The sequence below is a fragment of the Mytilus californianus genome, unplaced genomic scaffold, assembly GCF_021869535.1.
Source record: "Mytilus californianus isolate M0D057914Y unplaced genomic scaffold, xbMytCali1.0.p SCAF_6, whole genome shotgun sequence".
NCBI classification, from domain to species: Eukaryota; Metazoa; Mollusca; class Bivalvia; order Mytilida; family Mytilidae; genus Mytilus; species Mytilus californianus.
In genome coordinates, this window is record NW_026262712.1 from 96,032,188 (window position 1) to 96,044,762 (window position 12,575).

Consider the following 12,575-nt stretch of genomic DNA (forward strand, 5'->3'; position numbering starts at 1 on the left):
TCACTAGTAAATCTCACGTGCTACACTCCTTACTAGATACTCTCTAATAATCTTTGTTTGTTACACTCTTTAATTGATATGTTCGTGGTACACTTCTGATTTGATACTGTGTAATATATCTCCGCGTCATACATTTACGACTTGGTAATCTCTAGTTAATATCACCTGATGTACTCCTTACTAGATAACCTTTAGCAAATTTCTGCTCGCTAAACTCCTTACTTGATTAATTTTAGTAAATGTCTGGTCGCTACAACCCTTAGTTACTTTTAGTAGATCACTGCTCGCTACACTCCTTACTTGATAACTTTAAGTAAATTTCTGCTCGCTATACTCCTAACTAGATAACTTTTAGTAATTTTCTGCTCCGTACACTCTTTACTTGATAACATCTAGTAATTTTTTTTCTTTACACTCCTTACTTGATAACTTGTAGTAAATTTCTGCTCTCTACACTCCTTACTTGATAACTTCTAGTAAATCTCACGTGCTACACTCCTTATTTGATAACTTCTAGTAAATCTCACGTGCTACACTCCTTACTTGATAACTTCTAGTAAATATCACGTGCTACACTCCTTACTTGATATTTTCTAGTAAATCTCACCGTGCTCCATATCTCAAATGATATTTACTATAGTAAATTCTCCACGTGCTACACTCTTTACTTGATATTCTCAGATAAATCTAACGTGCTATATCCGTTGCTTGATCACTTTTAGCAAATCTATGTGTGCTATACTTTTACTTCATATTTTCTAATAAATCTCACCGTGCTATACTCCTTATATATAATGACTTGATATTATTAAATCTAAATGTCATTGTGAGTGACCCCTTGTAAGTTAACAATGGCACTTTAGTGTGTGTTAGCATTTTTATTTAACAGGATTTGTAAAAAAAAAGACCTTACATAGTAATTTGACAGGGTCTTTAGGATTTAGGTGCCATAATATTGTACTTAATTAAACCAATTGCGGTAAAAATCAAAATCTACTTCGTTATTGAGTTTATAGAACATGCTTCAAATTTGCTATGGCAATAATTTGATTTTTAACAATAAAGGCGTAAAATAGATATAAGAAGATGTGGCATAAGTGCCAATGAGACAACTCTCCATCCAAGTCACAATTTGTAAAAGTAAACCACTATAGGTCAAAGTACGGTCTTCAACACGGAGCTTTGGCTCACACCGAACAGCAAGCTATAAATGGCCCCAAAATGACTAGTGTAAAACCATTCAAACGGGAAAACCAACGGTCTAATCTATATATAAAACGAGAAACGAGAAACATTTATGAACCACATCAACAAACGACAACCACTGAACATCATTTGTGTTAATGTAACAGCATCCAAATTGTACCAAGTAGCCAATTTGCAGCCATATGCATTTTGCATAAAAAATACTATTATGCATGTCTTTCAACATAGCTTAATATTATTAATGATTCATAAAGCGGTCTCAATATAATTCAACAGATGAAGTATCCAGTGAAAAAATAAAATTTACGGAAACTTGCATGTAACGTCTGTTATACACTTATCCGAAAATTATATTTTGCCCGGAAATTAATTCTTTCTGCTTATCTGTTTACGAAAATGAAATCGGATTTTTAAAACTTCTTTCGAAATTGTTTAAATGACAAAAGGTTTGACATGACAGCTATGTCGGGCAGTCGGACGATTTTCAACAGCTCTGTTTTTGTAACGAATAATGTTTTTCTTCAACAACTTAAGATTAAAATACCACTTGAGATAGACCCGAACACTTTCACGCGGATTTTAAAGTAGTTCAGATATTTCAATCGGTTCACTGGTCATAATACAAATAAAAACTCTATCGAAATTTTTGAAAAATAACAAACAACACTGTTCGATTCTTTTGAGATTTTTATCATGACTTATTTAACATCCACGTAGAAACAAAATGTCAATTACCTGATACCATTAAAGGCATTAAGGCATTGCCTTTCAAAATGTAACCATAAAATAAACAGTTTAAAAATCAATTTCAGGATTTAATAATTTTATTTTCATGCACTTTTGTGGATCTGTTAAAATATTCTGGAAGAGTCGACAGCTTCTTTTGTAGCGTTTTTCTTGCGAAAATCTTTTTTGTTCTACACCGTCATCACAGTAAACAAATTATTTTGTTGTTTAACAAAATGATGATGCCCTACTGACTTCAAGTGATACTACATTCGTGTACCGATAAACAAAAATATAAAAAAATGATGAGTCAAAGTTTTTCCCACTTAAATAAGCATTTATTCATCTTGATATCTGTGAATTTTCAGATTACAAATTATGTAATTGTATGAATATTGATATGTGTATCGGTTGAACAATACCTCTTTGTTTCTCTAAGAATTTTAGTTTAAAAGAGTTTTCAAACATCAGACATTTCGTTTCACTCCCTATTAGTGACAATCTTCGTATGTCAGCAGGAATAAGAGAATTATGGGATACCAGTCCAGTACAGACGAAATAAGTCCTTTTAGAAATCTACCATCTTATAAATTGAAAATTGTACAGAATTGAAAATTCTGTAAAAGATGCCTAAATTTCTAGTATATCTAAAGGATTAACATTTTACTTGCAACTACTGTTCAATTTTAAGTAATTCATCCCTAGCAAGTTCTACACAAGAACAACCAAACGTCGGAGCAACCCTGGACTAGGCCATGAGAAACTAGAAAAAAATCATTCGGCTAAAAAAGAAACTAACCAAATATGACCAGTTTAATGTATGCAATCAGAAAATTAATAAAGGATTACAATTGGCGTCATGAAGTTTTTTTAAAGCAAGTGCATTTTGCGATCAAATTTTTTTCATTTTTTTTAAGCTGACAATGTATTCTATATCAAGTATGCAAATTGGTTATATAATATGATAATTCTGATAAAATTTGACAAAACTGCCGCGGTCAAAATATAGCACAGTTAAATATCACATGTTCTTGCAAACTTGAATACATTCAGTTAACACTCACTAGGTATGCAACTAAGTTTATTGCCATCCTTATTATCTATGCAAATTTCCTTTTCGTTACATGTATGATTTCCACAACTACCATTGAGATCCTGAAATAGATTCATGCTGGCAAACTTAGAATAGCGAAAACACACGTAAAAGTAGGCACACCACAAACATGGCAAATCAAATATACAATCTTGCAGAAATGTTAACAACAAAAAAACCAAAGTAATGTAAAATAAGCACATTGTATAAAATATTCATCGCATGCTCTGGTGTTGAGCATGAAGCTTGATAAATGATCTCCTAATTTTATGAAAAAAAAGAAATTAGATGGACATTACTACACTTGTACAACTTTTAATACGTCTACTTTTTTACAACAGTACTACTTTTACTACTATATAGAAGTCCCTTCTACTGCAAACATTCCTTCTACATTTCAGCTGCTGATTGCAAACCATTTACCTTAGGTTTATCTTTCCGTTCTATGTAGATGTAGTCTCCAGTATTATCAGTTTTCAGTGGATCCTTGTTCTGACCAGCTTCAGCAAGAAAAGCATCTTTATCATAGATATTACACGTCTTTTGTTCCCGGTGAAAATTAGCTGACATGCATGATTTAATTGAAAGACATAAGGTTGCACATTGGTATAGCGTAGGCATTTTGAAATTCATAATTTGTGATCCTTCTAACATGTTTCCTCTCAGCAGTTTCATTGTTACAATCGAGTTTGTTCCTACATTAAAAATCGCAAATAAAAGATATAAAAAATAAAGTTGAAATATTTCATGACTAAAACTTTCTTGCTTCTTTCTGTTCACGCAACACTATCTTAAAATAAAGGTAACGGTTTGGTTGGTAACTCCACATTTGTATAAACCATGTAAACTGTTATGTAACTGTTAAATCAATCAGTGAATTATAAAATCGTCAAGTAATAATTGTTTCAAACTGAATATCATATTTTATTTTTAATAGTTTTCATTCAAAATAAATCTATGTCATTATATCCTATAAATCATGATAAAAATCATATAAAATATAGATAAGACAGCAGCAACTTCGTAATTTAATCGTGAAAAATTTAAATGTCAAGTTGATATCATGTACGTCGCATGTTATCAAACTTGAAAAAAATCTGATACAAAAGAAAAAATACAATCTGTATTCACTTATTACTTTCTACAAAATTTACAAATAGTAGAGGATAGAGAAAAATAGGCAAAACAAATTTCTTATTTTGTTTGCCTATTTTTCTCCTTTCTTCACTGTTTATAAATGAGTTTTTGCACCTTTTCTGCTCTATTTTTCCATTATACTCTATTCTGTAAACCTCATTCAGACCCTAATTCACTTGTATAGACTATAAACGTTTTGATAAGGTTCTAAAATATAGAGAATAGCGAATATTTGGCAAAATAAAGAAAGAATAGAGACAAATGATATGTAAATAAAGAATGAAGAAAGGAATGACAACCCATCAAGACCCTCGTAAATAACAAATGAAAAAATGAAAATTTCTAATAATTCTTTCAGATTTATAAACAAATGCATCCATTCCTCCTTTTTGTTACAACACTTAGTTTTGTCGTATTACCTACTTTATCAGTTTCAACGGTATTATGAAAATTTCTTTACTATCTATCGTATTAAGATTTTATTGAGCGCTGACTAAATGAACTAGAGGGATTAGTTGAGTGCTCGCAAGTATAGCTAACCCATACATGTAAAAGAGGCCTGTCTCAGGTAGAGGGAATCATTGAGCGCTCGCAAGCATGTATTACCCACCCTTTCATCAGATGCCTCTCCCAAGTCAGTAGCTTGTTATTCAATGGATGTCTTTGGTTGATGTCTGTCTGTCATATTTGGTTTATATTCATAGTGTTGTAATAAATCAGGCCGCTGTTGTTTTAGTTTCAATAGTTTCAAATTTTTTAATGTCGTGAACCTCATTATTTTTTTGGGACAAAATGAACTTTTATGAAAAAAATTTAACCCAATATTTTACCTGGTGTTCTGTCTTTGTAAAGCACGTCTTTGAAATATTAAGAACAACTCACATTGAGCGTGTTGGGTAGTCACTACTAAATTAGTTTAAAGGTTGACTACTCTCTTGTTGATATTTGATTTTTTAGAAACAAAACCATTGGCAGTCTCAATATAATCGAAATTCATTAGTTTGTAAAAAGTATAACTGTTTCATTTTTTAATCATTTTATTACTCATTATAAAATCAACAAAAATACTCATGCATATATATCAACTAGCTAAATAAAACACAAAAGTATCACAGAATTTATGAAAGGACGGTCACGGCATAAACGTTGGTTTGTTATTCATGTTATTATAATTTGACAGCAGCATTTAACACAGTTGTCATTCCATTTGCTGAAACACCACGGACAGATATATATCCAGTTAAATCCCTCAGTGATTTGATCTTTGGAGGAAGCTGGAATTCTAGGAATGTGTTCTTTGTTTCTTGCCACTGTATAATATCAGCGCCACCTAGCGTTGTTCCTGCTGACACCTCATAATACAAAGGTTGATAAACTTTAAAGATTTCTTCCCATGAGGACGTTATTGTACGGTTATCTAAAACCAGTTGTAAGTGCGGGTTCTCTGCAATTGTCATAATGTAAATAAGTAAACAAAAACAAAAAAATACTGTAGATGAAAAACAGAAGAACCGATACAAAATATACTGTTCAAATCTATATATAGAAAATTATAACTATAATGGTTTTAGTTTTGCATATTTTGCACAATCAAATGAGAAATACAGAACTTCGAATTGAACAGAATGAAACATGATATACATTCATTAATTGAAACTGATTTTCTTATTAAATCAGAGATTTTAGAATTAAGTGTTTTAGGGAAATTTATAAAAAGAATAAAGTTAAATATAGTTAGCATTACTGTATTGTTAGTCTTTAAAACATAAAACTGTGTTTACGTATGCTGATAAAGAACAAGGTCATGTTGGAGTGAGTCACACTTTCTCATGATTGTATTAAATGTTAGAATCTCAAAACTTTGGTCTTAATCATCACTAATGAGACATTAATTTATCTTGTCCATACCTTATACAGTAGTAAAGTAATTTTTTTAATGTTGATGTAAAACAAACTCATTGTAACATCTAAAAAAATAAATACTGTGACCAAGACACAAAGTAATTATTCCATGCTCTGTAGATGAAGTTGGATTATTTATGTCGTTGAGACAAAATGTATGACTGTCTCTATTATTAATATTTCACATTTTGTTGTCACATACGTAGGTCTATTAATTTACACATTTGTTTTAACTACATAGATTTTAAGTGTACACACCTATCAATGTTGGGGCGTTTGAGGAAACAACGATATTTGAAGACACAGGTTCGCTCCTAAGATACATTTTGTTTACAGCTTTAATACTAGTGGTAAAGTTTCCAGTGCTAAGATCTAGTCCTCTTAACAAACAGAAGGAGGTATCTTGGTCCTCAGCAATTATTGATTTAGAAATCACAGTTGTCTTATCTTGGTTGTGAAAAGTAAGCTGAAAAATTAAAAAAAAATTTGTATTGGTTTCAAGCAATATTGTTATGTTTGTTTACATTTAAAAAGAATCAAATCAATATAAATGACATATTAGTCAAACTGGGGAATGTCATTGCTTCTTAGAATGAAGATTGTTTGTTGTTTCAACTTCAACTGTGACAATGAATGCAATTGTTTCATGCAATCATGTCATTGTGTGCTACCAAAGAAGTGATACATACTTATATAAACAAATAGCAAACAATACGACAATCTATAGTCACCTGGTAGATATCTACTTTAACAATGTTGAAGAGAATAAAAGTCTCAAAATATGCACACTGGCTTATTATAAACATTTTCGAAATTTTGAACTATATGGGTTGCCAATTGAAGGAGTAAATAAAGTAAAAGGAATTCCCCGACGAAAACGCTGATGATGGTTGACTAAATTTCAACTTTTAAAAATCGCCAATCCTCTTTACCCCAATCCAAACACCGGAAAGCCTGACATTCACCATGCTATAAGCCGGACTGTTGTCTTTGTGACACTACCAAAACATTAAAAAAGTAAGCAAGAAACTAACTTCTTTTCAATTGACATCAATAAAAGTATAAATATTTAGTTCGACTTACAAGGTAAGAATCGACACCTGTCAGGTCCTCAAATCCTGTCCATTTTACTCTCACGTATGATGTGTCACCCTGATAATGATGTCTAGGGTTATACTCTGTTAATGAATGTTGTAGAATTTCTACTTCAGCAGTTGTTGTATTTGGTGGCAGATTTGATATTTTAACACCGTTTGAAGACTTGGAAGACATTAATCTGGCTTTACTTCTACATCGTAAGGTCACGTGGATCATCTGCATTGATATTTGGCTGCTGGGAAACACGTTTGATATCCTTTTTGCTCCTTTATTTAATTCTAGGAATGTTTGGACTTCATTGCCGAACGGTTGGTAACCTACAATAAAGAGCAATTCGTATTGATGGAAATTTGATTAAGGCATGGGTTTTTACAGATAGATTGTACATCCACACTGAACATAACTGTTCACTTGAACATTATATTTTTCATGTCGAACTTATAAGATTCAAATATGCCAATGATAGGAACACCAACATCGCATCAAATGTGCAAGTTTTTAAATTAAAATTAATCTTGTAACAAGTAATTAGTATGTATGATATATATAAAAGAATTACTGAATTTGCAGATCGAAAGAGGATTTTCTTCCTAATTATGGCAAAATGTGTTAATAATTGTTTTGTTATATATTTGCATTCTTGGATAAATGCCAGACGCTAATTTATGCATTTGGAAGGCCGTTACTTTGTTTTAATGATTGATTGGTGCTTGTTTCTCGCCGCCTCAACACACAAAGGCTATATACTTTGTTTCAACTCAAATGCTTAACTGCTATTAAAGGTCAAAATGAACTTTTACAACAAAAAGCTAATATACAATATCGTTGTTTTTGTAAAAATGCATACAAATGACAAACATGATTTTTAGAAATATATTTAGCTTTTGTTTATATTAACATAGTTGTTGTTGAAATTGTTTGAAAACTTGCAGATGGAAAATATTATTAATTTCAACTTCCCGATTATCAAATTCCCATTTCTCAGCAGTAACATACCCTCTGCCTCATCATATGATGTTGACATATCTCAATTGATACGTTATGCTCGTTCATGTTCACACTATACGGACTTCATATACAGGAGTGTGCTCCTTATGCAGAAACTGCTCTAACGAAGTTATGAGGAGGAAAGATTAGAAATGACACTCCGTAATTTTATGGACACTATCATGAATTGGATGATCCATACGATGTGTCTGTGTCTAAACTAACTAAGGACATTTAAACCAAGTCTTAGATTGTGGTTTACCATTTACGTTGTCTGGTCTTTTAAGTACCGAACATGACCTATTCCCGATTATGACTGTTTTGCTTAGTGTGAATTCGCATTGCTATAAGACGTGTCACGGTTTTTGTTTATCCAACATTCATGTATTTAGTTATGATGTTTTATTTGTACTTCTGATCGGATATTGTTAAATGTCTTATCGTTTGTAGGTTTTTTTTTTGTTTTTTTTTATATTCGTATTTAAAAGTAAAGATAAGTAGTCACCGAGTCATGTATATGATTTAAGTTTAAACAATTATATGTACACGATTTATTTGTTTTACAGTTTAATTTAGAAGAAATACCAACATAGCTAGATCATAGAAGTACTAATCATCTAATTACTAACACAATTCTTTATTATCAATATTCTTGTAATTACTATAAAATACATCACATAACATAATTACAAACCTAATCTTGAATTATACCAATTTTTTAGAAATTTACCTGTGACGTCACTTTTGTGGCGTTGATACATTCATGTAAAAATGTGTAATGGACAGTTGGCGGTTCTTTTGCGCTGTTTTTGTGTACTGTCTTTTGTTGTTTTACGTGTTTGTTGTTCTTCTGAGGTTTGCATGTCGAATTGTACTATTGTATTGTTTATTTGTGTATTTCTCTGTCCTGAATGTTCTTGCATTTATTTGTACTGTATTCCTGTCATACAATATTGTCATTTTAGGGGTATATTTAACATTGCCATAAAAGCGCGAGGTTTGGTTAGCCACAAAACCAGGTTCAACCTACCATTTTTTCTTAAATGTGTGTACCAAGTCAGAAAAAATGGCAGTTGTTATCTTATAGTTCGTTTCTGTGTTGGTTGTATTGTCGCTTGCTTTTTGTTGCACTTCAATGTTTCTGTTGTTCCGTTGTTTTCCTTTTATATAGTTGATGTGTTTCCCTCGATTTTAGTTTGTAACCGGGATTTGTTTTCTCTCAATCGATTTATGACTTTTGAACAGCGGTATACTACTGTTGCCTTTATTAAACAGTAGGTAACCGATGTTCATATTTCATAAATAGATGAAGTTAACAAACAAAAAATAAGGGAATTTTATAAAAACCTAAAAAGGATCGAAACCAGGTGCTTTAGAGAGTAAGCATATCTTGCTATGCATGCAATATCCAAATGTGAACTCAGTTAAAATATCACTATCAGGAATAGCATATATGGCTAAAATTACAGACTTTTCTAGTGTCTAAAAATCTAAGAGAGTGAAAGCAAGTCGATGCTTCGTTTAGACCCAGGTACCAATTCGTGGTGAACATCAATTATAACTTATGTGATGTCGAGGGGAGTTGTTCGCCCTCATAACTCTATTGAAGTCAACAATTTTTGTGACTTCACCACACCACTGTTTATGACGTTTATAAGAGAAAACAGACACCAGCATATCGTAATATTCAAGATTTGTGAACCCTATAATAAAAGAAAAAGATATTACAACTTTGTCGAAGAATTATTTGAAGGTAAAGTACGTTGAGGTTATTATCGTTGATGATGACGAATGGCTATTAAACGTCATGTGGCTAATTAGATGCATATTCATGACAAGAACATATAATTGTGATACGATTTGTGACCCTGCATTGTACTGCATGTAGATCGACACAATTGTAACATGCTAGTTCACAATGTAATATTTTACAGGAAGACATGTCATCTTTCCCAGACATATCATTCTAATTTTTGCCAGCCAGTTTTTGCTATTATTTAATGAAGCAGCAGGTAACAAGTGCCCAAACTGACAAACAAGACAAACTTACAACGCCATGGCAAAGAATGTATAAGGAAGAAAACACGAACAACCGGCTACAAAACAGACTATAAAAAACATAAGACTGAGTAACACACACTCCACCTAAAACAAAGAGTGTTTGGTTTGTGGGGGGGGGGGGGGGGGGGGGTTATTTTAGATATTTGGGAAAGATCAGCATTTCCTGCTCCACTCTGCTTTTTAAGTCGTTTTGTCGAATTATAGATGTCTTTTGTGTTTTAATATGAAATATTCAACAGGACGTGTCATATTTATATTAATAGCTGCACTGTCCGTATATATACTTACCCACTGCCCATTCACAGGCATCAATACCAGACTCAGCGTCGTGCACCTCCCAGTTAGCAGATACTTCATCGGTAGTTTGTGCATCTATATCAGATCCTAAAATATATAGAAACATATAAGTTATGTGTATCTTTCGGTTAATAAATCAATTTGTGATTTGTTTTAATCCCTGTTCGTTTGTATCACTCCCGCTTGCTTTACCTATTTTGTGATATATTGAGCTAACTTCACCTGTACATCTTTCTTACTTCTCACCTAGTTCGTATGTTGCCCCCTCACATTGAAATGAGAACTCATTACTTGAATGATGATATCACGTTGATTCGCATTGCAAGTTAAAGTCTATTTAAAGCAAACGCATACCAACATTTTTACTACTGTATTTATAGTGACCGAATGGAATCATCCAATCAAATTTTATCAATATCTTGTTTGCGCAAAATATTAAGTTAACGTTACTCTTATTTTTGAGACATATTTTAAATGCACAATTCAAATACATCAAGTAATTTATAATGACAAAGTTTTGTCTTTATTTTTACAAACCTTTTCCATCATTTATAAAATCTATAATCGGTGGCGTTAAGTCAACGAGAAGATCCTCGGCATGCACCTCGTGTCTCAATCCTGCGGCGTTAGTAGCAATCACAGTGATATGAATGACGGACGTATGGGCTAAACTGACATTGTAATTGTAAGCAAAATTATTTAGGCCGACACTTGTGAATCCTTGGACTTCTGTACTTCCTTCTGTATAGCCTACAAATAAATATGATTTTTTAAATGTCTTAATGCATTGTATGATGAACAGAAAACATTCCTGATTTAGAATTAGTTTTCGGAAATAGTTTTACGTAGCTGCAATGCTACCTTGTACAGTTGGAGTAAACGTTTTCAGGTTTTGTTTTTATCTATATAAGTTTTAAAAAAAATGGAATTATGTATACAAAAAAATTAAACATGATAATTGACAGTTTGTGAAATTATTTTAAATTCTATGATTTCTATTTACCAATAGCCCACATGTAATCTATTATGGGACTCTCTGGATCAACAAAATTCCAAGATGCATGGATCGACGACCATTGATGCAAGGCAACCACATGTGCGTGAATATGTTTGCCATTTTCATTTCCATCGCTGTGATGATGGAAAATTGTCCTCTGAACTTTCAAATCATCGAAAAAAATGCCCGTATTACCAGTCATACTTCCAATACTGATTGTTGCTTCGGAAGTAAAGGCACGAAAGTAGAATGTGTGGTGATGCCAGTTTAATTCTTTGGAGGAACTACCGTGTTTGTCATGCTTTGTGTAGACCATGAATACGTGTCTTTTATCTCCAATTTCTACATATCCTTCCTTATTAGCTAAAACAGCCCCAAGTATGGGTGGATGAGCGGTTACAAAAGTAACACGGAATAAATGTCCAACTTTAAGATTACTTAATGTTTGTGATATTTGTCCTTCGACAAATACGAAGGATCTTCCGTCTATTGCTAGATTTTTATCGGACTTTAAGACACTCACGCAGCTCCCTATTGAACTATTCCATTCAGAGGCACGTACAATAGTATTGCATACATTGATATTGGTTATATTATCCCAGTCAATGGGTACACCACTGTCTGTATCCTCAAATGAAGGATTAAGAGCTTCATTATGGTCCAAATGTTCCATTAAAGTAGGTTCTGGATGTGTAGAGTCAATCATGATTCCATTTGATTTGACAGTGAGAGATTTGTGTCCTATAACATCCATTGCATAAACAAGACTCTCAATTTCAGCTCCTGCATTAAGAAAATGTTAATTATCATACATATTCATCATGATCAAAATTGTTTATATTGTCTTTGTATCCCATAAGTAAAGATAATTGGTTACCAGTTTATTTGTATGATTTTAGTTTAGGGCAACCATGTCCACAGGATTTGTTTGTTTTTCACAGTTTGATTTGGAAGAAAGACCTACATAGTTAGTTGCACTATTACTAACACAGCTCTATATTGACATTCTTGTAATTGTTTTAAAATACATCGAATAACATAATTAAAAAACCTAGTCTTGATTTATATCCA

At 32.3% G+C, this 12,575-nt stretch overlaps 1 protein-coding gene across 1 annotated transcript in view; it reads right to left on the reverse strand.

Moving 5' to 3' along the window:
* LOC127706022 (uncharacterized) overlaps positions 1-12,575 on the reverse strand; it is a 365,292-nt gene that overhangs the window by 167,336 nt on the left and 185,381 nt on the right. Inside the window, exons 8-13 of the mRNA XM_052210412.1 lie at positions 11,511-12,287; positions 11,045-11,257; positions 10,499-10,594; positions 7,148-7,479; positions 6,323-6,530; positions 5,493-5,606 (exon numbers count right to left, since the gene is read on the reverse strand). Of these exons, the coding sequence (XP_052066372.1) occupies positions 5,493-5,606; positions 6,323-6,530; positions 7,148-7,479; positions 10,499-10,594; positions 11,045-11,257; positions 11,511-12,287 (1,740 nt within the window). The remainder of the gene's footprint in view (positions 1-5,492; positions 5,607-6,322; positions 6,531-7,147; positions 7,480-10,498; positions 10,595-11,044; positions 11,258-11,510; positions 12,288-12,575) is intronic.